Source organism: Lynx rufus, unplaced genomic scaffold (genome assembly GCF_022079265.1).
Source record: "Lynx rufus isolate CCGP_SWC_20201006 ecotype Redwood Valley unplaced genomic scaffold, mLynRuf1.p SCAF_17, whole genome shotgun sequence".
NCBI lineage: Eukaryota > Metazoa > Chordata > Mammalia > Carnivora > Felidae > Lynx > Lynx rufus.
This window is the reverse complement of record NW_025814831.1, coordinates 41,891,670-41,916,064: the sequence shown is the minus strand read 5'-3', so window position 1 is coordinate 41,916,064 and position 24,395 is coordinate 41,891,670. Positions and strand designations below refer to the sequence as shown.

The 24,395-nt window shown below is 41.5% G+C and overlaps 1 protein-coding gene across 2 annotated transcripts in view; it reads right to left on the bottom strand.

Annotated features, from left to right (window-relative positions):
* Positions 1-24,395, bottom strand: part of RTN1 (reticulon 1) — a 230,156-nt gene that overhangs the window by 4,312 nt on the left and 201,449 nt on the right. The window contains exons 1-6 of one of the 2 annotated variants that reach the window (XM_047079824.1): positions 20,804-20,864; positions 5,608-5,815; positions 3,041-3,179; positions 1,527-1,596; positions 724-770; positions 580-638 (exon numbers count right to left, since the gene is read on the bottom strand). In XM_047079824.1, coding sequence (XP_046935780.1) covers positions 580-638; positions 724-770; positions 1,527-1,596; positions 3,041-3,179; positions 5,608-5,815; positions 20,804-20,864 — 584 coding nt within the window. Of the gene's footprint in view, positions 1-579; positions 639-723; positions 771-1,526; positions 1,597-3,040; positions 3,180-5,607; positions 5,816-20,803; positions 20,865-24,395 lie in introns of those variants that run through there. The other variant, XM_047079823.1, reaches the window with a different exon arrangement.

The following is a 24,395-nucleotide window of genomic DNA, read 5'->3' as shown; positions in this document are numbered from 1 at the left end:
TTTAGTTTTCTGAATCAGGCTTCCTTCTTTCCTCCAACTCATCTTGTTCTTGGACATGAGCCAGTCTCCAGATAAAGCATAATATCGTTCATTCATTAGAACTCATTCATCACCATACCTGAATTAAACCACTGAAGTTTTATTTGATTAAGCATTTTAAAGTGTATAATTAATTTTCTGAAATAATATGATTGGGAAAGGTGTAAATGCCTGACTCCAGTAAGTGAATGATCATAAATGAACTTACTATTTTATTGTCCTTTTATTACCCATATCTAATCCACACAAATGCCTGCCTAAGATAGTCTCTCCTTTTGGGGCGCCTGGGTGGCTCAGTCGGTTAAGCGGCCGACTTCGGCTCAGGTCATGATATTGCAGTCCGTGAGTTCAAGCCCCGCGTCAGGCTCTGTGCTGATAGCTCAGAGCCTGGAGCCTGTTTCAGATTCTGTGTCTCCCTCTCTCTGACCCTCCCCCATTCATGCTCTGTCTCTCTCTGTCTCAAAAATAAGTAAACGTAAAAAAAAAAATAAAAAAAAAAAGATAGTCTCTCCTTTTTAGGAACTGCGCTGTGTAACTTACTTTGCCACAACAGCGTTTATGTGAGTCCTCACAAGTCCCAGATATTGGTCAATCTGTGCCTACAAAGAAGAAGAAATCATGAGCACATCCAAAGGTCACAAGGTCAAAATTTAAGGTGACTATCTGACATCACACAGGACTTACCTGGTGCTTAACATACACTACAGGTAGAGTAAACATTGAAACCACAGCTGGGATGAAAAACAAATACAGTATTAAAATTTTGAGAGTTATCAGTGAGAATAAGCTTTTAGACACATCTTTATATAATTATGTAATCTTATAGCATTATTTTATGGTAGCTAGCATTCTAGCTAAAAGATGGCAGGACTGGGGGCACCTGGGTGGCTCAGCTGGTTAAATGTCCGACTTCGGCTCAGGTCATGATCTCACGGTTTGTGGGTTTGAGCCCCGTGTTGGGCTCTGTGCTGACAGCTCAGAGCCTGGATCCTGCTTCGGGTTCTGTGTCTCCCTCTCTCTGTCTTTCCCCCAGCACCCCCGGCTCTCTCTCTCTCTCTCTCAAAAAAATAAACATTAAAAAAAATTTAAAAAGATGGCAGGACAGTCCATAAGGAAAACAAAGGGATGTTGAGCCCTTTACAGATATTAAGCCATTATTCCCAGACTCATTCCAGGAATGAGGGATGGATTGTGCCTTCCCACAATGAAAATTAATTTCTATCCATAATTGCCTACTGCAAACAAATATATATTAGAAACCAAATAAAACCAGTTGTGATTCAAGAGAAAAAAATCCTTCAAACTAAGAGATTCATTATTAATGTATAATATACACTCTTAAATTGAACTATGATGGTCAGGGAAATGCCCTGTACTATGGTGTTGTTTCTAGGACTCTACCACAGCAAGCTCACAGCTAACAGCATAGGAAGCTTTATGCTCGTGGAGAGTGTGAAGGAAGACATAACATGCTCATCTGTCCTTACCCATGAGCAGCAGGGTCAGCCCGTTGAAAAGAGCGCCAACGTAAGTCAGGAGCCACATGAGGACTGCAAACTGAAGAATGGAATCTTTATCAGAGCTTCTAAAACCATTTGTGACAGATGAGCGTCTTATTTCATTGACTTTTTTTAGATTAAAAGTGGAGGGAAAATACACCATTTCAATAAGAAATGTAAGCATTTAAAGTTCATCACAGAATTACTGAAAGAGAACCTAGCCTTTACTTCTCTTAGAACCTTTTGGACATCTTTGTCAGAAGATTTGAAGGACTCCATGAAATAATAAGGGAGGGGTCAGCAAACTATGGCCCTTGGCCTGTTTTTTTATGGGCCCATGAGTTAAGAATAAATTTCATATTTTTAAATGGTTGAAGAAAACCAAAGCAAGAACAACATTTTGTGATACGTAGAAATGATATGAAATGCAACTTTCGGTATTCATAAATAAAGTTTTATTGGCACACAGCCACAGCCATTCATTTATGCATCGTGTTTGGCCGCTTTCCTACTATGATGGCAAAGCTGAGTAGCTGTGACAGAGATTATGTGGCATGCAAAGCCTAACAGATTTACTATCTGGCCCTTTACAGATAAGGTTTGATGACCTTTGCTCTAGCCCGTATTTTTACATTACAAATACAAATAGAAACATCAACCTAAAAGCCCTTGGGTCAGTAATTATCATCTCCCTGGTATCTCTCTTCAGTCATTACTTGGAAAGTAGTATTATTCCAGGAGAGCATCTTCCAAGGCCACATCACTCACTTTTCCTTCTGCCCTTCCTCAAACAGTTGTTGGGCAGCCCAGGCGACAAGGCCCCTGCCCAGTGTGTGTACAAAGCACTCTGGGAGCACAGGGAACTCACAACAACCTCGCTCAGGCCCTGCTGAATCATGCCCGTTGACTTCAGTCTTATACATACACCACAGGGTGGGCTGAGCAGCTTGTTCAAAGAAACCTAGTAAGTTCAGTGAGAGTGCCAGGAAAATCACACAGGTGCCAAGGTCCTCCATGCTTCCGAGGCTCAGTCTCACAGCACACACCAGGTAAGGACACAGGGACATCTCACCATTAGGAGTCCACAGAGTTTCTTTCAATGAAAAAAGCATATATATATTTTTCACATTTCCAAAACTAGAGTTTTTAAAGAACTAATTTTAGGAAATTGGCCAAGGGACTGAAAATGATAAGAAGAAACAACTTGGTGTGTTGTGAAAAGTATAGAATTAGAAGCCATGTGACCCTCGGTTTGATCCCAGCCAGTGACTCGCTGGGCAACCTCAGGCAAGTGACTTAGCCTCTCTGAACCACAGTTGTGGCATCTGTAAAATGAGAGGATTGGACTGGATGCACTCCATGGTACCACACAGCTGGAGGTTTTCTCACTCTAGAATGTAATTAGCACTTGCCTCTTATTCTCCGTTATGTGGCGGTTTACGTTATACCATTAGGGAAAACAAAACTCAAGGTTGTCAAGTGAATGGCTTAAGCAACCGTACTTTTAAGGAATCCACCAGGTCCTGGACAAGGAAGAGCCTCCTCAGTTCTTTAAGTGTGTTGTTCACATAGAACTGCAGACAGTCTGTGTACTTCTGGATCTGCTCCTGAGAAAGGGTGATCTCGAGCTCCAAGTAGGTCCTGTCAACAAACCATCCCCAGAGAGATCCATCAGAGGTAACCATGAAACAGCTAAGTTTTCCTCCTCTCACTCTGAGGACAGCCAGGCCATCTCTGGAGGCTTCACGCCAGCCAGTGGGCTGCAGGGACCATACACACCCACTTCCAGTATACTGGAGAACCTGGGAATTATGGCCATTAATGGTGTGCTGTGACTGTTTCTGTGTCCCCAAGACAGCATGACAGCGTGAGCTGATGATTCAGAGCAACTGGCTTGGACCAGGGAGAAGTCAGTCCAGAATCAGCTCATTCACTGAATTCTCCATAAATCCCTGGTCTGCCAGGTAGTTGTGAAAGTCCTCATTTCTTCTTGGCTGCATGGAGACGGTTTATTTTTTTAAATAACAGAGGTATCTGAAAATCCTAGCTGCCAATTATTGTTCATCACCTCAACTTTAATATTTCGTGTTTGCATTTTGGAAAATACTCTCAGGTTTTATCTAGAGAGCTCTGAAAGCTCAAGAGACCTGGCCCCTATTCAAAAGCTCACTGATTCTACTAAGAGCAATATTTTTAGTGACTGCATTTTTCATTTGTTCAAATGATGAAGTGTAACTATGGGCAGATAAACCAGGCTCCCCATGTAGTCCATCCTCCTGTTTGGCCATGCTCCCCCACCGAGGGCCCATCCTCTCTACCTCCTCCCCTCCTTCCATTCTGTTTTAAGACAGCACTATGTTATCTACCCAGAGGATATTTCTAGATATCTTATCTAGATAAGTGCTTATCTAATTCTGAGAATTGAGAGGGAAAAAATAAAGTAGCATTTGGTTTGAATTTAGAGAGCTTACAATGAAATCTTATAGCTTTCCTACTCTTTAGGAAAAAATACAGAAAAATACTGATTTTTCTAGTTAAGTTTTGATCCCAAAATGTGCTCCTAGTCAGGTATTCTATTTACTGATAAAAGCAACTCAACCACAGGGAAGTTTTGTTTTGTTTTTTTGTTTTTTTTTAAATCTGTTTCCTAAAGGAAGAAAAATTAGTTGAACTAATTGAACATGACAGTCTTGGGGGGCCAGGAATGTGAAAGAAACTAGCCTTTCTTGGATGGCTGAGGGCAGAGGCTGAGGCAGGGCAGGACTCTGAAGATGTGAACTCTGGTCACAGGCTGGTAGGCATGGTATAACCCTGATATGAAGACACTGCACTTCTACACTTTCCCCCCTTTGGGATAGGAATTTGTAGAGGCAAGTTATAGCCCAGAAGACCCATTAACTGCATTAGAAGAAAGCCCAATACAAGCCAAGGGCAAGAGTGCTCAGACTGTAACTGACACCGGAGGCCAGGAACCAGAGGCTGGGAAGGGAGGTTGGATGTGCAGCCTTTTCCCTTCTGTCCCCAAAACACAGGCATCTTTTCACCTTTTAAGGGCCCGGTGCCCTAAGGTCTTCATTCAGCTTACTGGTGTGGGTGAGCCAGGGAGGATTTACTGGGTCTGGCCCAGAAGCCATCTGCAGCAGCATCTACAAGGCTCATCCAGGACTCAGAACTGTCCCCTCCGTTACAGGAACTGAGGACACCTATAGTACAGCTTGCATGCACTCCGGGGCCAACAGCAGGGGAGGGGGTGACTCTGACAGTCAGTGCTGAAATTCCCCGGGCTCACAAGCCAGAGTCAAGGAAACAGATTGGGGTGGAGTTGGGTGGCATGCAGCTGGCGGGACTATTGCCTCCCTCTGCCCTGTTTCATTCATCCTTAGTATATGGCCTTAAAAACAATTCCTCCTCTTTAATGTTCATTCTAGTCAGATTTCCCTAGTATAAAAATGCAGAGGAGGGCACGTTATAAGACTATTCATGAACTTGTACCCCTCAGAAAGTTGGCCCTTTGATATGAAGCTTCTAGAGACCACAGAAATAAAAATCCAAACACCCTAGCCCTGACTCTGTGCTATTTACTGACCATATGACCTTGGGCAAGTCACTTTACGTCTTAGAGCCTCAGTTTTCCCACCTGTACGTAGAGATTAATTACACTGCTCTGCCTTCTTCACAGGGTAGGGAGGATTAATTGTTGCTTACTCCTTAAATTATAAAACATTGTGCACATATAATGGATTATGATCACTATTAGTAATAATTAAAAATAAAATATGAAATATGTGTATGCTCTATAAATTTATATTAAATATGCATATTAATTCATTAGTAATAATTAAATATAAAAACTCAATACAGCAAGTAAGTGTTACAATGGGGATAACTGAGTTTGCCTTAGAAATTCACCAGAAATATTAGCTATTAGAAGCCAGGGCATTAAAGAGACTCGGGAGACATCTGTCAGGTCCCAGAGACATATCACCCAAATGCCCAGGAGCTGAAACAGAGTCAGGGGGAAGGAGCCCGTGAGAGACCGGGCAAGGACTGGCCCAGCTGGGGTACTCACTTGAAAGGGTGGCCCTCGTCGGTTTTCTGCACCGCTTGTAACACAGACTTGTAGATGCGGAAACTGATGGTGGCTGAGAGTGCGGCAAGAGCCAGGTAGGCCACGACACTCACAACGCTGAACTGGGTCAGGGAGAAGAGCAGTAGCAGGAAGCTCCCGAACACGATCCCAGTCTGCTTGATGTCCCGCCAGTAGAGCAGGTCAATAGCTGTGGGGAGGAGACCAAAGCCACACACACACTTAGCACTGGCAGAACTGCCACGGGACTCATTCTGCGGAGCCGTGGTGGCCGCAGGTCCTCACCTCGACTCAGGATTCCCAAACACCAGCGAGCAGACACAGGGCTTTGGCCAGGGCACTGGCTGCCATTGTGTTTCGCTTTGGAAGACTCTTTTCCGTCCCTGAGGACAGTTTATAAATTGCAGGTAAGAAAAGGCTGGTGAGTCTCCAGCGACCATACCTCTATGAGTGCATCTCGCGGGGCCACACCGTCTGTGACTCTGAAACAAATCTCAAAGTACAGAGGACTCTGAAATACCTGCTCCGCCTCTCTGGAAGGTACTGACTGCATGCATCTTGATACCCTGCTGACAAGGTTATGTCTTAATGGTGGCCTGGAGATGTGCACAGCAGACATGTGACTGTTCCTGCTGCTCAGAAAGGGCAGGAACAATGAAAAGGGAGGTTTCAGAGAAGTGGTACCTTCAGAAGCATGGCGACAGGTCCAGAGACCCCAGCCAATGGCAAAGGTTTCTGAGTAAAGACACGGCCTGCCACCAAAGCCAGCTAAACTGAAAAGTTAGTAGCTATCTCAAAAATCCCTGAAGCTGACACTTGGATTAAACCATTTTGTACAACATAATTTATTCACTCCTATTATATGATTTAAAAATACAGAATACAGCTGTAAAAATCTGGATCACATCTCTCACTCAGTTATTTCCCTCTTTTGCTTACAAACAAAAAACTGAGTTCAAAAGAACAAAGCCACAGTGCTTCAAATATGGTACAAAATGTAAATATTTTCCATATTCCGGTCACCAGATTATGAAAAAACAAAGAAGCCTTGCTGGAGAATGCATGCAAATTTATTCTCCAATTAGGCAAGTTACAAATGTTTTTTTGAATTGAGATACAATTGGGACGCCTGGGTGGCTCGGTCAGTTGAACATCCGACTTCAGCTCAGGTCCTGATCTTGAGGTTTGTGAGTTCAAGCCCCACATCGGGCTCTGTGCTGACAGCTTAGAGCCTGGAGCCTGCTTCAGATTCTGTGTCTTCCTCTCTCTCTGCCCCTTCTCTGCTCAAGCTCTCTCTCTCTCTCTCTCTCAAAAATAAACATTAAGAAATTTTTTCTAAATAAATACATTGAGATATAATTGACAACATGGCATAAGTTTAAGGTGTACAACATGTTGATTGGATACATTTAAATATTAGAATAAGATTGCTACCAGAACATTAAACTAACACCTCTATTATGGCACATAATTATCATTTCTTTTGTGGTGAGAACATTTAGGATCTAGTCTCTCAGCAATTTTGATGTTTATAATACAGTATTGTTGGCTACAATCACTATGCTGTGCATTAGATCTCCAGAATTTACTTACCTTCTAGTTGTGAGTTTGTACCCACCAATCAACAACATCTCTCCAGGCCCCGACCCCCTAGCCCTGGTAACCACCATTCTACTGTTTCTACAAGTTAGGCTATTTTAGATTCCACATATAAATGAGATTAAATCATATTTGTCTTTCTCTGTCTGACGTATTTCACTTAGCATAATGGCCTCAAGGTCCATCCATGTTGTTGCAACAAATGGTTATTATCGAATGTTACATGAATAAATTTTCAGAAAGAGAAAATGAGACACAAGATCCCCATCTCACACCCGAATGAAAATGGCAGTTGCTTCATGTGCGGTATACCCAAAGGCAGCTGGTTTACTAAAGGATTAGATATCAGTCATTTGCTCAGAGGAAAATGGAAGTGACCAGGTTGAAGAGAGCAGGAGCTTCTCCCATCATACACAGGTATGCAGCTAGCTGAAGGAACAGTACTGAAAAGGTCACATAGCCTGTGACAACTCTCTGACGTTCTAGAGGGGATATAAGGAGTGTTGCAGAGCAAAGTTTTAACCCTCCGCAACAGTTTTACCTCAGGCTGGCTGGAGAGGAAATCAAGGACTTAAGGGGTGGGGTGGGGGCTCTTTTATAACAGGCTGAGGATACCTCAGCAGTGTGAAGCTGGAGGAGAATTTACTTTTTTAAAACAGTTTATTTATTTTGATGGGGGTGGGGGGGGGAGGGACAGAAAGAGAGGGAGAGAGAGAGAATCCCAAACAGGCTCCACATTGCAGAGCTCGATGTGGGGGCTCGATCTCATAAACCGTGAGATCATGACTTGAGCCAAAATCAAGAGTTGGATGCTTAACCGACTCAGCCACCCAGGCACCCCGAGAGAACTTCCTTTTGAGCTGATCTGTCATCTATCTCCACCGACTCCATATCCACCACGACCTGGTCCACCAATGACATTAACACACAAGATTAGTCTGCCATTTTGTTGGGCAAAAATTTGTTCTTACAACACTTTTGTGATGTAGGAAGTAGAGGAGAGAATCACAAGCGTGTTTTGGTGTGAAACAAAAGATTTTTCTTCTCTTGAGTGGGGCTGGTTCTACAAGTAGGTTTCCAGGGGCAAAGGAAAAGCACTGCTGCTCTAAAGCCCCTCTCTTCTCCCAGGCCCAAGCACCAGTCACATGGACTGACATTCTAATATTAGAAATTCACTGCTTTAGGTTAATCCTTTTTATCTTTTTTTTTTTTTTTTTTTAAAGAAGGGGATAATACACTGAAGATGAGCTCACCATTAACAACAAAATTCAAATGAGTTTACCAACTGTGTTTTGTTTTAGAAGAGTTTGTTGAGACAAGAGCACCAAAGTAATACCCCTTTTCAGACAGAGAAGAGGGACGGATCTTTTGGAAGACATGACAACAAGAAGCCCCTGGGCTTCTGAGGGCAGGTGATAGAAGTGGGAGAAGGGATGTTCCCAGAAGCCTAGCGCCCCCCTGTTGCGGAAGGGATCTGGAGTAGCACATTGAGGGAAGTCCAGGCCAGCAGGGCTAAAGGTCCCTAGGGAACTGAAGCCTCCTAGCATTTATTCTGTTGGGGAGGTGGGGGGAGGGAAGGAGAACAAAAAGACTAAAACATCACCATTATCTGCAGGGTTGCCTCTTTTATGTTTTATTCATTTATTCAGTATTTATTGAGTAAGAACTTTATTTTAAGTGCCAGGCTTTGTGCTAAGTCCCAGGGATACAAAAATCAATGAATTGTTAAAAAAAAAAAAAAAGAAAGAAAACCCACCCACAAATAAGTTGTAATCTTCTATTTCATGACACCCCTAGATTCACATGGCAGACACGTTTAGAAACAAATACATTATTAGACAGAATGATTTGTGCTAAAGGGGGCACTCCTTAGTACTAGAGAAGGTGGGCTTACCTACCTCTGAGATGATGTGAAGTGGCACGGGAGACCCTGTGAGAAACTTTCAGGCAAAGAAAATATAAAGTTTGCTATTATCAAGTGAACCCCCACTTGACAAGTCACTTAACACTTGTTAAAAATGGTGTACCCTTCTAGAAAAGCCTTCTCAGTCTCTGGATACCTGTTTAAATAGCCAAGAATGGCAGGCACCAGGTGCCTTCTTATGTGAAGAAACTATGGGCAGAGAGTGTGAACTATCAACTAAATTAGTTTGGTGTAGTCATTACACAGCAGGTCTTTCCATCAACGTGTTAAGATTGTTGGAGATTTCTGGGGTACCTGGGTGGCTCAGTCTGTTGAGCGTCCGACTTTGGCTTAGGTCATGATCTCATGGTTCATGGGTTCGAGGCCCGTGTCGGGCTCTGTGCTGACAGCTCAGAGCCTGGAGCCTGCTTTGGATTCTGTATCTCCCTCTCTCTCTGCCTCTCCCCCTACTCTCTCTCTCTCTCTCTCAAAAAAATAAAAAATAAAAATAAAACAAACAAAAAGATTGCTAGAGGTTTCTAATTAGGAGGTTAGCAAAAGATTCATCTTACAACATCAATGGGATGTTTATTCTGAGTACTTTTCTGATATCATAAGCTATTTACGTAGATTCTGAAATGTTCAAAGCATCCTCTGATACTATCTCATTTACACCTCACAGTCAACTCTGCTGGATAGGTCTACGTATAACAGATAAAGAAGCTAAAAGTTAAGAAACTTGTGTACTGACTAGTTAATGAGTTCAAACCCTAAGTTTGATGCTTTTTCCAGAAGAAAACAGTTGCCTCTCTCGCATTATATGGTTATAGGTTAAACATTCCCCAAAGTATGCAAAATTAATTTGAGCAACCTGATTTATTTAAATCTGCTTCCAGAGCTAGATATTGAATGTGAACAAAACTTTTAGGTGATAACATGTCATTATCAACAGTAAATAGTTATTGGCCATCTATTCATCTAGTGAAACCAAGAACGAAGAGATCATACAATTCCGTTCCTGCTTTTAAGGGACTTAAGATCTAGCTGGGAAGACTGGTGCTCATTTACAAAATGCTGAATCAGTACCAATACATTTTGTGCTGTTGGAAGTGGCAAAAGTTGAGTTCAAGGAAGGGACGGTGCTGGAATTGATGAAAGAGGACGTGGGATGGTTTGTGAATGTAGCGAACAATTTGTTAAGGAGATGGAATGGATAAAGGGAAATATTATGAAGGATTAGTCAACAAGAAGGGTGACTAATTAGCCGTGGGAGAAAGGAGGAAGAGCTAATTAAGGGTGAAGGCAACATTTCAAAGCTGGGTGACTGAGTGATTAATATCACTGACAAAAACAGGAAATCGGAGTGGGAGCTGGTTTGGGATAAAGTGGACACTTGCTTTTAAACCTCCAGGTTCTAACACGATGACATCAAAAAAGGGCATTTTGACACAGTCTAGGGCAGAGATGGGATAGGGATCACAGGTGAGATGAAGCTGACAGTTACAATACTTCCTAAATTTCGTAAAGCTTAAAAACCAAATGATTTGGGTTTTCTATAGGCTTTGTCACAGAAGCCCTGAGTTAAATGGTCAGTAATATCATATTCCAATGATATTGAGATGAATATGCACAGTAGGAAACTGGAAATGCAAGACTGAAATTTAGTAAGGAGGGCTGAATATGAGTAGAAAGCATGATTGAGGCCACGAGAGTGGAGGAAGCCCCCATGACAGGAGAGACTAAGAAATGCAACTGAGAATGAAACCATAATTTAAGATTCAAGAAGTAAATGGAGCATATCAAAGGAGTCCTGTCTGAGTGTCAGAATGGGTACCCCAACAGTGTAGGTTATGGCAGTCAAGAAGAAGGAAACTTCCCAGGACAAAAGGGTAGACTACAGTGAGGGGTGCTGATGACCTAACAAGGGAAATGATAACCGAGAAAGGACCCTGGATTTGGAGACTGGAAGGTCACTCATAACTTGGCAGGGAGTATTAGCAGTAGTGAGAATGGAAGCCATATTGTAAAGCGTTGGATAAATGGTGGGAGGTTCAAAGTAATGAAGAAGATGGCAAATACAATGGTAGTTTGGGAAAGTAGCAGCAAACGCAAACCTTTAGGTTGAGCAAAGCCTGGGGATATTAATAGAAAGGGAGAAGTGAGGATCCTGGAAAGAGGGGAGATTTGGCTGAGCAAAGTCTCAGAGAAGGGGCAAAAGGATGGGATTAGCCATAGCTCTTTGTTTTCAAAGAAGGGAGAAGAATGAAAAGAATGGGCAAAGAGGGAGAGACATTTGGGGAATGTATGGGTGTGGCTACAAATATGTGTTGAGGTGGGAAGGGAACAACATACAGTGACATAAAGTGGCTTGAGGTAGATTTACTCAAATCCTGGAAAATGAGTTATGAGGTCTTCTTGAGACTGAGGAGGATAAGGATGGGGCTTGAAGAATTTAGGAAAAGTCCAAACCTGCCTTGTTTAATACAGTAGTGATGAGCCACACGTGGCTACTGAGCACCTTAAATGTGACTAGTCCCAAATGAGATGTGCTGTAAATTACCTATCGGATTTCAGACTTAATCCAAAACAAGGATGTAGATTATACATATAATACTTTTTATATTGATTTTGTTGTTGAAAGACTAGTACTCTGGATATGTTGGATTAAATATATTATCAAAATTAACTTTATCTGTTTCTTTTTTACTTTATTATTACTATTATTAATTTTATTTATTTTGAGAGAGAGAGAGAGAGAGAGAGAGAGCGAGTGGAAGGGGCAGAGAGAGGAGAGAGAAAGTCCCAAGCAGACTCCACACTGTCAGCACAGAGCCTGACATGGGTTTCAAACTCATGAACCATGAGATCATGACCTGAGCTGAAATCAAGAGTTGAACGCTTAACCGACTGAGCCACCCAGGTGCCCCTCTTTTTACTTTTTAATGAAGAAGCTACTAGAAAATTTAAAATTTCTAGGTAATGACTCACATTATATTTCTATCGGACAGTGCTGATCTAGAAAAATACAGTCTAAATTCAGAAAGCAATCAATAAAAGGACTGCCAGAAAGTAAAGAGGGTTTGGCTAAAGTCAAGGATCTCTAGTGACTGACAAGCAGCCAAGACTATCGGAAACTGATGCGCTGGGGGAATGGCAATGGCTGCGTGTGGTCAGAGTGACAGCAAATGGCCCATGATGATTCAGTAGGAAGGGTAGGAAGTGGTGAAGTGTGATCAGAGAAGAGAATTTCTGTGTTCCAATCTGCTGTGTAAATGATGATTTTTCACATTTTAATTCTGCTTAGAGTGATGTAAACTTGTGTAGGAAGGTTATAGCAGCTGATACAGAAAAAATGGGTATTTGAATAAACTTTCCATAAAACCAAAGTAAAAAAAATATAAGTAACTCTATAACTGCAACAAATTAACCCCCATAGTCTTTGGTAAATTACTGTATTGCTTTGTCAATTGCAAAAACCAAAGTTACTTTGCTAAAACCCAAGGAGCAATGCATCGGCTTTGACATGAGAGATCAGTACATCCTATCAATTGATAAATGGACTGGGCTTGGTGATCTCATCTTAGTCCCCAAACCACACGTGGGAGAACCCACTGCAGCTTGCCTGGGGCTCACCTAGAACTAATTCAGTCAAGGGTGAACTGGCAGATTTGGCAGATTTGAAGATTCCTGATATTGAATGCAGAAATCAGAGCTATCCTTAATTTCCATAATCCAATCAAGAACAGAAAAGAAAAAATAGAAGTGATCCAAGGTTTGAGTTAATAGCTCAATGGAAATAAAATGCTATGTCAAACTTCTAGAGAGAGAGCCCTTAGCTGCTGCCCAAAATGTTTTGGTTGAGGAAACCATTTTAAGTGTAGTCAATTATATGATCCAATAGCAGTACAGTATTCAGAAAGTTTATTAAAAATGTACGAAATGAAAGGCAGTGGTGCAGCTACTCATATTTTATTTATAAGGCAAAATGTGGTATAAATGGATAACAATGAAATGGCAATAAATTGTGCACAATTATCTGCATTTTTGCACCATATTCTTAAATGTGTTTATTTATAGTCCATCTTGGTCCAGTAAAGATTTCAGGCAGCACTGCACCACTTGCTATGTGATAAGTAAGTGCTACTTTATAAAAGGCCAAGGGAGAAAATCCTGTGTATAGATAGTATCAGCATTTCATTGAAAGGACTGTTGAAAAATTACATGCTGTTGACTTTACATTTTAGTAAGCTTCCAATAATTGACTACAATACTTGACCACCTTCTGAAAAGGATTAGAGGCTCAAAAAACCTCACTTCTTTACAACCCAGTGTCCAAAGCAGTGACAGCCAGTTTCTCTGATTTTCACCGCCTTTTTCAGGCCAACAAAATATCACACCATAAAGAGCTAACAAAAAGAAACAGCAGTAACTTTCCCTACTTTAACTTTCTCTCGTTTGCCATCAAACCAGAGAAACATAATGGGAACTGATGTCATACAAGACATAAAACATGCACGGTGACCTTCAAAGATGACATCTCCTAGTCAACTACTCCATAAGTTTCCTTTGCTATGAAATAGGCCCCTACATATATTTAAACTTTAAATGGTAATCCAGAGGGAAACTGCTGGAAGAGACCTTTGCTGATAAAAACACCTGCAGTGATTCCATTTTCCAGGCTCTTCCCTCTCACTGCATAAATGCAGTCAATATGACTGTGAAGAGAAAAATGCCAACACTATTATTTCTGGATGTTTAAATAACTCAGCAGATGTTTTGAATGAGTAGATACATTACACCTGGCATTCTGTGTAGACAGTAAAAGAACAGAGCATTTAATCCACATGCTACTTCTAACCAGTAGGACCACATTCTTCCTGTGCTTGGAAATGAACGCAGTGGTGCTCAGGCCTGTTGTCACCTGGATGGGGTAGAATTGGCCAGGAAATGAAACAGCAGGGCCCAGTATTGAAGACAGTGTGGCCAGATCCTCCTGCTAAATCTTTTAGCAAATGGACTCATTTGGAGGGGTCTCAACAGGGCAACTGGCATCAAAAGAAGAGATGACCATATGGAGAGAAAGACAGGCTTTGGGCACACGGTAGCTGAGGGAAGCACACAGAGAGATTTGCAAGGTAGTAAGTAATGGATGTCCTTATGTGCTTTTCCTTCCTTTAAGCTTTCTGACTTGATCAAAATACAAAACTGTCCATTTGGTTGGTGGTAATCAGTCACAATTGTCTGGGCCACATCTTAAAATCCGTCATTGTATTGGAATAGAAAAGAACCATGGAGGTAGACAGCTATTGCTTCTTTATAGACACGGACTATATTTAAAATTTTTGACCAAAACCATAATGGCAAAATGTTTTTTGAACTAAAAAGGTAAGGCAAAGGTATGCTCTCTCATTGTACCTCTGTTCCAGTCGATAAAACATTATGTCCATCATAATACTTGTTACCACTCTATTTGATCTTGAAAGCGAGACATACTCATTGCAAAATGGGTGGAACTGTTGATAAATTCTAAAAATTAAAGCCTGTTACATGTGTACTTTTCATCTGTTCAAAATTAACATCAGTTTGGGCAAAGAGCCTGTAAGGAGTGCTTGAATTATAAGACAACTTCACTCAGATTTAACTTAAAAATAGAGCTTAAACATATAGCTAAACAAATAGCTTAAACAGAACTCTACTAAGTTCTAAAACCTCTATCAAATTTCTTATTTGGAATATATGCTATAAATTTGGAATACATTTACAATGACCAAGGTTTTAATGTAATTACTATTTATTGTCATCTAGACAAAAGATGGCTTTTCAAGGATTATTAATGTCTAATTCTTGACTTTCAAACTGTGAGCTTAATTATAAGGCAATCCTGTTTCTTTGAACGGTTGTGTGTACTTTCATAAGAAATGGAGAGGTGACAATATGTAAATGTTGATACATGGCCAAATGCGTACACAACTTAGGAAATCAAGTTGAGAAGGATGGGAAATTTTGTGGTGTTGTACATTTATTTCCAAAAAGAAAGGTGATGTCCTGGGAGTTATCCACCTATGTTAGCTTTTGTTTGCTGGATTCAGTGAATTTTAGGATTTAATTCTATTGTAAGGTGATTTAAAATGTATCAATTACTTCATAGATTCTGTTCCCAAAACGTATTAACTAGTCTAAATATGAAAGAGAAATGAGTAAAGAATATCATTTCAAACATGAGGAGAAAAGTGGGAGAGAAGGAGGCAGGGAAAGGGAGGGAGGGAGAGAAACAGAGGGAGAGAAAGGGAGAGAGAGGGAGAGGGAGAGAGAGGAGGAGAGAAACCTTTTAAAAATGATTAAGCAAGGGGCCTGCTCATTAAGGATGGACTAGGAATCTGCAATCATAATCCTAATGCTTTACTCATAGAGTATCAGGAATATTTTTGTTTTTTAATTATTTTATTTTATTTTAGAGAGAGAGCACATGCAAGCATGAGAGAGGGGCAGAGGGAGACAGAGAGAGACTCTTAAGCAGGCTTCGTGCTCAGTGTAGAGCCTGATGCGCGGCTCAGTCCCAAGACCTTGGGATCATGACCTGAGCCCAAATCGACCGACTGAGCCACCCAGCACCTGTGTTCTTTTAATGAACTAAATATTAATTCAGGGAAATCTGAGAAAAATAATAGATTTGGAGATGTGGATTTAGATCAGCATTTCTGTCAAGTTTTTCTCACTTGTGATGGGTCTTCCTCTAAAAACAAAGTTAGACACTGCACAGAGCCCATCAGTACAGTCTAAAACCCAAACATGAAAGTAAAAAATTATCCTAATCTATTGATGTACCTCATAGACTTTTTCTTAATTTTAGGAAGGAATAGCTCATACAGTAAAGAAACATGTATCTGAAGTTCAGCAATTCTCTGAGTTTCGTGTCAGTTTCTTCCATTAGATTACTTCAAGTATTTTTTGAGACACATATAATCTTGTTTCATAAAAGCTGTTTTTGTTGCCAACCCAGTCCTCTAGCTTCACGTTACATGGTATGGAGATACTGGGCAATATTCAGCAAAATATTAACACTGATTAACTGTAGGTGGTAGGACTTTGGGTGATTTGCGGCTTTGATTTGAACCTTTCTTTGTACAAATGGAAATTTTCATAATGTGCATGTATCACTTTTAGAGAAAAATAAAGCCATCATTCTCTCCTCAAACTTTGGAATATTCCCTTATAAAGACTCTCTTGAAAATAATCATACACTGTGACAAAGTAGAGTTTTATTTTGCAATGGAGTAGTAACTACCCATATTTGGTATATTATCTGTATAATGAGTGTTCTTTCATTAAAAAAAAAAAAATCCCCAGATCCCCAGCTAAGCCAGTTTCCCCCACTGGATCTCATTACAATCTGCAGAGAGGGAGTGTGCAAGTGTAATGCTTATGTTGTAATATTTGTACAGTATTCTAATGAGATTGAGCCCAAATAGAAGGTATTTGATAAAAGGTGGTAATGATCTGCCTTTATGTATGTATTATCTTTACCAAATGCCATTTTCAAAATACAAGCATTTCTTTCAATTACTGTAGCTAAAACAGATTTTTTTTTTTCTGTGTATTCTGGGATGCTTGGCTGTTCTGAACTAGCATCTTTCAGAATGGACCACCATGAATAGCATTTCCCCAGAACACTGCAGACCAGCATAAAATATTTTATTTTATCAAAAAAACAGAAACACTTTTAGTGTTTCACCCTTCATTAATATTTTACCTGCTGGGAAAGCTTTAATTACAGAATGCTGCCACACAGAGTCAAGTGGGAGTTGAGCAGGAGCCCCAAACAGGTGACAAGTATCAACCCCACTGTATTACCAAGCATCCTGCCAGATGAATTTGTTGAGTACAATGATATCTGGAAAAAATTATCTTTAGAGCACGAATGGAATAATATGGATGAAGGATTTTGCTCAAACTTCATTCCCCTGCCATAGTACCATTTGGATTTAGGCAGTATGGTAAAGTCATTAAAAGCACAGGTTTCAGAATCAGACTGCCTTGTGTTTGGGACCCAGTTAAGCCCAAGGGCAAGCCCAAGCCCTCTCTGCCTCAAAACCCTCAGTTTCTTCCTCTGTAAAATGGGAGTCATACATGCAACAAGCATTTAGGATAGTTACTGGGACATAGCTAATATTTACAGAGAAATGTGGATGATGAGTTGATGATGATGGTGAGGATTACCATAATAGCATAAATTGGTCAAGATCACTGAACTTGTGCTGTCTGTAAAGGGAGAAACTATGTGAAAATATCTCAGCAGGAGTACATGAAAGTTTACTCTGTAACTCAGCATGAGAAAAAGAGGCGGAGTGCTGTCACGGGAAGAGTTCTGGATTTGAAGCCGTCACCTTTTCACCACTCAATTCACCACTTATCAAAAAACCTTGGATAAATCACTTATCCTCTTTGAGCCTCATGATGTCCAAGAGTAAACCGAAAGTTCAAATGAGAAGATATGTGGCAAATGAAAACTACGTAAATGTGATGAGTTACTAGGCCCACAAAATCGCCATCACCTACATAATTCATATTCTTAGAAAAACCACTGAGGAAAAAGCCATCTACCATTGAGGCAGATGGCAGAACAGTGAGAAGCGGGGGGATCTGTGGTCAGATAGCCTAGCCCCGAATCCAGTCTCTTCTGGCATTACCAGCCACGTGCCTTGGTGGAAGCCTTAGCTCATCACCTATAAGATGAGACAATAATGAAACTTACACATCATAGGATTTGTGAGGATTGAGTGCAATGATCCAAGTAAAGCATTCAGTAAAAGTGCCTGATAAATATTAGTATTGTGGTGATCTGTAAGATTACTGTCTACAGAGGTGTTTTATTAGGCGATTGTTTTATTCTCCTTTTACTTTCACTGAGTTGGGTGGGCTTTGTTTTATTAACCAATATAGGGGTAGTTGTATCATGTTTTTTAATTGGAAGCAAAATATTTGTAATGTATACATTAATGTACTAATGTACTGTAATGTATATAGTCACGTATACATTTTATAATGTATTACAAAATCTTTGTACTAGCATAATGTGAACTTTTTAGTCTCCTTAAATGTTCTTGTCTCTAGCTGAAATCATGCATATTAATAAAGTAAATATAAGGTTCCTTTTGCAGGTGGACTGCAGTTCTTATGACAACTGTATTAGTTTCAGTAGAGTCTTCATGAAATGTTCAATGGGCTGCAATTTCTCCACGGAATGTTTAAGAATATGTAAAAAACCTGATGCTCACTTCCTTTATTTCTTTTTATAAGCAACACTTTCACCCATAATACTTGTGGAGGACCTTCTCAACAATGTTACACTGCCTCCTGCAACGGTAATCCACAGATGCTCCTGGATCACACCCATTTCATCATGTGTATACTCGACCCTGCTCTGCAGGTCTATGGACTGGGCTCACTAAGAATCACTACGCACCAGTGACTTCAACCCTGATTATGTATTAAACTCACTTGAGGATCTTTTAAAAAATACTGATACTCGACCCAATTGAATCAGAACCCCTAGGGGTGGGCATCCTTTGTGTTTTTAAAAGCTCCCCAGATGATACTAATGTGTAGCCAGGGTTAAGAACTGTTTTTGATAATGAGGGAACTAAGAAGATGCATTGAAAATGCTAAACAAAAATCTTATTGTAGATTTAGTTTAAATGCAAAGTTCTCCTAGTGGAAAGAAAAAGGAATAATTCACTTCTTACTATTCCTCTTTCATGCCTATAAACCCACCCGCCCAGTTATCAGTCAATTTTCAAGATAATGGCTTTGTTCTATCTGACAAAAGGAAATCAATGGTACTGAAAACTACTAAAGGTCACTGAGTGTAAAAGACCTTCAACGATCTTGCATTAATCTTCACAAGTGGCCTTATATTGAAAATGAAAATGATTGTTTTCAATAGACAAATGATGACATTTGCGTTATTTTCTGATTATCAACAGCCATGTACCTTTTTAACCCCTGCAGTGAGAAGGTCAAGTGAGGAAAACCCACAGGACTGTAATGAAATAGTATCTTCTATCGTATACAAAGAAAAAAGAAAATCTGCCATGTTTTGGCATCTACTTTTGGTCAGAATAGAAGAAACCCATAATAGTCTAAAAGCCAACTTTTTTATGTCCTCGTGTTCAACTAAACTTGATATTATATCAATCTACAGTTGTTTAAGTGTGTATCAAATAAACCAGATGAGTTTAACGCGTAAGAATGAAATGTCACCAAGAATTTTCACAACTGCCTTCTGTATAAAACATGCTATTTCATGTCATTGTCATCATTCTCTAAAATTATGCCCCTGAACTGCTGGAGATTTCTTATTTCCTAGCTTTTAAATTTCTTAGGCCCATTTATTTACTTTTGACAGTTGTTATTTCCAATAGACCTACATAATTTGAACTCGACAATTCTGTTTTATGTCATCGCCACCCGAACCAACAAATAAGAGACAGCAAAAGTGTTCTTAATTCTGAGATTCATGTTTACTTTTTCTTTGCTTAAAAAATTTACTGAAAAAAAATCCTACAGGGGCTCTAAAGATGAAAAGCCATCCTATTCCTTCTGGGATATAAAATGACAAGGGGAAGATGCCAGGTTTAAAAAAAAAAACAAAACACACCAGCTTCTGCTCCAGAGTATTTTTGGTCCCCTGAGGGACGCTGCAACCCTTCAGGTTAAGTCAAAAGCGCCTTCTTCAGAACCTTATTTGTTAAATATTAAAAGACACTTCATCTTACAAACACCAGAGTTTACAACACATAATTCATTCTTCCAAATTCTCTCTTTCTCCTCATAATCTCACACTGAGCAAGGTGAAGGAGAGCATCTTAATGTAACAAAGGAGATGGATGTGTGAAGTATGAGGCTGAATAAAAATGGCTGAAAAGCAATCCAAGCGAGGCTGGAGGGTGGCCACACCCAGTGCTAATATGGACTGTTTCAAAATAAATCTGTTATGCCAGAGGGTACTGGGCACTGCTTTTATTTCCCCTCTACGTGTTCCACAGATACCCATTATTAATAACTAGTAGTTACAGGTTACTCCAATGACAGACAAAAAACCCTGAAATATTTCAAAGTGAACCATCCTAATATGTGGCTACGCCATCATATTTTCAGGATTTCGAGAGCCAGACTGCATTTCCAGGCTCCTTTGTGTGACCACAAATAACCACCCTGGAATGGGTGTGTCCCTCTTAAAAGGATGCACTAGAGCCCTCTCACTTAATGCTTCTACCAGGAGATTTCAACCTTTCTGCAGAAATTAAATGCAACGGGATTCATGGAACAATAAGAAAGCATTTCAACTCCGGGGAGGAGAACAGATTAAACAAGTACTGAATGATCAATGGATCCCGAAAGAGCTCCCCGAAGAGGCAACTGATGCATTATTTAAATTTCTAGCATTACAACAAGAAAACAAAGGGGTGGGGGCGGGGGGGTTAAAAAAAAAAAAGAAAAAGAATGCAAACACCATCCATTTTGATTTTTGACATGACAAGTTTACTCCCCCCAACACAAAGCTCTTGGGTATAAAGCATGCATAGGTCCCACAGGTGAAATGATGCACAATGGCCGAGTCCGGGTCCCGGGGTTCCCGTGCACCGCAGGCATGCACTACCGAAATAAAGAGAATACCCTGACTTTTCCAGTTGCTCCACACACAGTCCATCTTGGTGGAATCGGCAGTGGCCTGCATCGTGCGGGTTTTGGAGGCTCGCCGTTGCTCTCCTCGGGGGCGCGGAGCTGGCACTCAGGGTCTGCGCCCCGGCTGCAGCGGCAGGGCTCACCGTGGCCGCGCGGCTGCAGACTGACTGAGGCTGCACCAGCCGGCGCGCGGCGAGGGGCGGGCGCGTCGCGGGCGCCGCAGTCTCCGCGGCAGCGAATCAGCGCGGCGCGGCCCCGGGGCTGCCTGCGCGCACAGGGATGCGGGCGCCGCTCGCTGCGAGAGCGCGGGCTGGGCGTCCGTCCTGGGGGCCTGCCCTGGAGACGGCTGAGGCGGCTCTGACCCGGGAGGCACAAAAGCAGGCCAGGTGTGGGAGGCGTGGGAGAAGAGGAGGGGATAAGGGCCAAGGGCGGGGATCAGAGTGCGGCACTCGGGCTGTTCCTGGGAGTTCCTGACACGGGGTGCATATTCTAGAAATGTCTTAGACACCCAAGAAACCTGTTGGGTAAGACGCAGTTGATGTCAGCACAGATGTCAGGCTTTCAGCATAATGCCCCCTAATTGTCCCCGTTGCTCATTCACCTCTCTCTTCCCCAATTCATTACATTCCGGCCACGGTTTATTTTAATTGCCTGGCATCTTCCAAGCAATCGCCAGAGCTTTTCCTTTTTCTGGAATATTCCACGGCTATCCAAAACCTTTGTTGGCAAGCCACAATCAGTAAAGAAATCCTGCTGCTCAGTAGGTCTTGTGTATTTCTCCTGTTGCCCTCTTCTCCAGCTCAGTTTGTGGTTTGAACGAATACATATCATTCGGAATGTGGTGCCTGTAGGCTCTGGTTCAAAGCCCTTGGACTTCCCCACATGGAGTTATTTGTCACTGCACTGATATTCCAAGAGAGGTCAGTTGTGGGGGCCCCAGACAGAAGCCAGGGAAGAAAAGGGCATTCTGCCTCAACAACATCATCTTTGGGCTTGAGTGTTGGGGGGGAGATGGAGGTGGGCAGTGTGTATCATTTGGGAGATACAAAGTTGGTTTCCAATCCCAGTGAATCAAGATTCAAGTCCCCAGTCACAATGCAGATGCCAATGGGAGGTGTCCTACTATTTAAACCTTACCATGAAATACTTCATCAGATTAAACACCAAGGCTTTGAGAGAATGGACAGGGGATAGGTACATTTTCATGAAGAAAAGAGAGATGGCATGGAGGAAGGCCTTGAATTTGGGCATTATCTGGGGAAAGACAGTCCTGGTGGAAGGAACCCTTGAGGAGACAAAACATAACATGGGGACAGAGGGCACCTTGGGAACCACAGGGGCATACAGAAGGAAGAGTTCCCATTTTATTTGTTGTGGCATGGCATTATCCAGGACACAGGATTCCTCTCTCTCCCTTGAGGACAAATGGAGCCTTCACGATTCTTCCACAGCTCCCAGAGACGTTCCTTGCCAGACCCAAATCTACATTTGCACATCCTGTACCAACGAGGACTTAAAGACAGGAGTCTCAAGGTTATGCTGTAGATATGATTTATCTTTCATTTTATGAAGATTATACACTTTAAAATGGGATCTTTGAGATGATGCGTATTCTTTTTAGGATGCGAGCTTCCAGAGAAACCGAGCCTCTCTCCGTATCTCTGTAACCTAACTGAAACTACTCATGAAGCTTAATAAGAATGAGATCGGGAGGATGATTTGGCACTCCTGGGCAGCTGAAGTCTCCTACAAGAGGAGGAGTGTCAGAGCTACCACGGAGCTTACAGGAAGGAAAAAAGTTATTACAAAGCACTTTTCAAATTGACCTGCTCCAGTGATAGTGGTGACTTTGTAATATTTCTTTTTCCATGCCCCCTCCCAATTTTTTTTTCAACATCACGGTCACGTTTGGGAATTCAGTCAGCAAAATACTGAAAAGACAGGTACTGGATGATTTGACCAGCAGTGAATGCTCACTGTATGAGGCAAGGCTGGACGAACTAAAAACAGGTGGGGGGACAAGACTCAGAGGAAGGAGAAGAAAGGGTTTGCCATTGTGGGCTGCTGCCACACTGGCCACTTTTCTGTTGGAACCCTTTGGAGCCTTGGCCACTAGGAGGCACTGCCAGTCCAATGATAGCCCCAGTCTTCAGCCCTAAGTCCAGAAGGTGCCCCCCACCAGTTACCTTTAGTGGCGAGTATTAAGTGTCCACTGAGTTACCAGAGCCACTGTTCATTGGTAATCTGACAGTACGGTTCAGCAAGCTGAGGGCAGCAACATCCTGGTGAGGGAAAGCAGGCAGAGGCAAGCTCTCCCTCAAGTGAAGGGGAGGGTGTCAGACTTCTTGGGCCATGGGTTTCCATTGGCTACAGAGTTGACCTTGGAATGTCAGCTTAGCTGAAAGGCCACATTGTGTTTAGTCATGCTGAATGTGAAGACGGAAGCTTGATGACACCCAAAAAATCAAGATAGCAGTTTGACAGCTGAACAGTTGACAGTTGAGGTGAGGCATCTGATGCCACAGAGATAACACACAAATGAAATAAGAATTGAGGGGCAGAGGTAGTAGGTGAAACAGGAATGAACTTATTAAAGAAAAGTCAGGCAGAAAAGTATGAAGAACTTGATTGAGAATTGGAGGATGTGGGCATTAGACCCACTTATGTTGCAAAAGTTAGTTATGTGGCCTTCGGCAAGGTATCACCTTTATCGCTTTCCGACCTTCCTCTCATACAGATGAATTACAGCTTTAGATCTTTGTTTTTGTGAAATAATAATTTATTTCTTGTAGACACTGTAAGTGGGTACTTCCTTTGCACAAGTACCCACACAGTATGAATTGAAAGCTCTTGCCAAGATCAAAATGATAAAATGGGTAGAAACGATATGTAAATTTTCCTTGAGGGGTGAAAGAAAACAGAAAGAAAAATCAAGCTTGCTAAATGCGGGCAGGAACGGCCACTGTCTTTAAACCAGGAGAGAACAGACGGGCTTTGTACACAGCCAGCTCAGAACTTGGTTTAGGTGCCTGCCAGGAGAGGAAGTGATTTCTTTAGTGTTCAGGATGAAATCATGCTGTAGGCATTCAGTTCTAAGGAAAAACAAAATAGTCAAGTTTTGAAATCGCATCCCAGATCAAGAGAAGTGTTGAAGACTACAATGCTCAGAATGGCTGCATGGTGTCTGTTTTTGTAGCCCTAGGATTTTACCGATGAGAATCAGTGGCACCTACGCTGATACATTTATTCGATAAATATTATTCAGCACCTATTGTATTCCAGACACTGTTCTAGGCATAAAGCAAAATTGCTACTTTTAAGAGGTTTATATGCTACTACGTGTGGGATGGGCAGCTAATAATAAAAGAGGTAAACATATATTTCACTTGTGGACAAGTGTACAGAGGGAAATAAAGCAGGTAAAGGGGATCGAGAATGGGAGTGGGGTAGAAGTTTTCTATTTTATGAGGAGAGTTAGCAAAGGCCTACCTCATAAGGTAAAATTAGAGCAGACACTAAATGAGAGAGAAGGAGAAAGCCGTTAAGCTATATGGGAGAGTAGCATTTATAAATGCACTGAGTT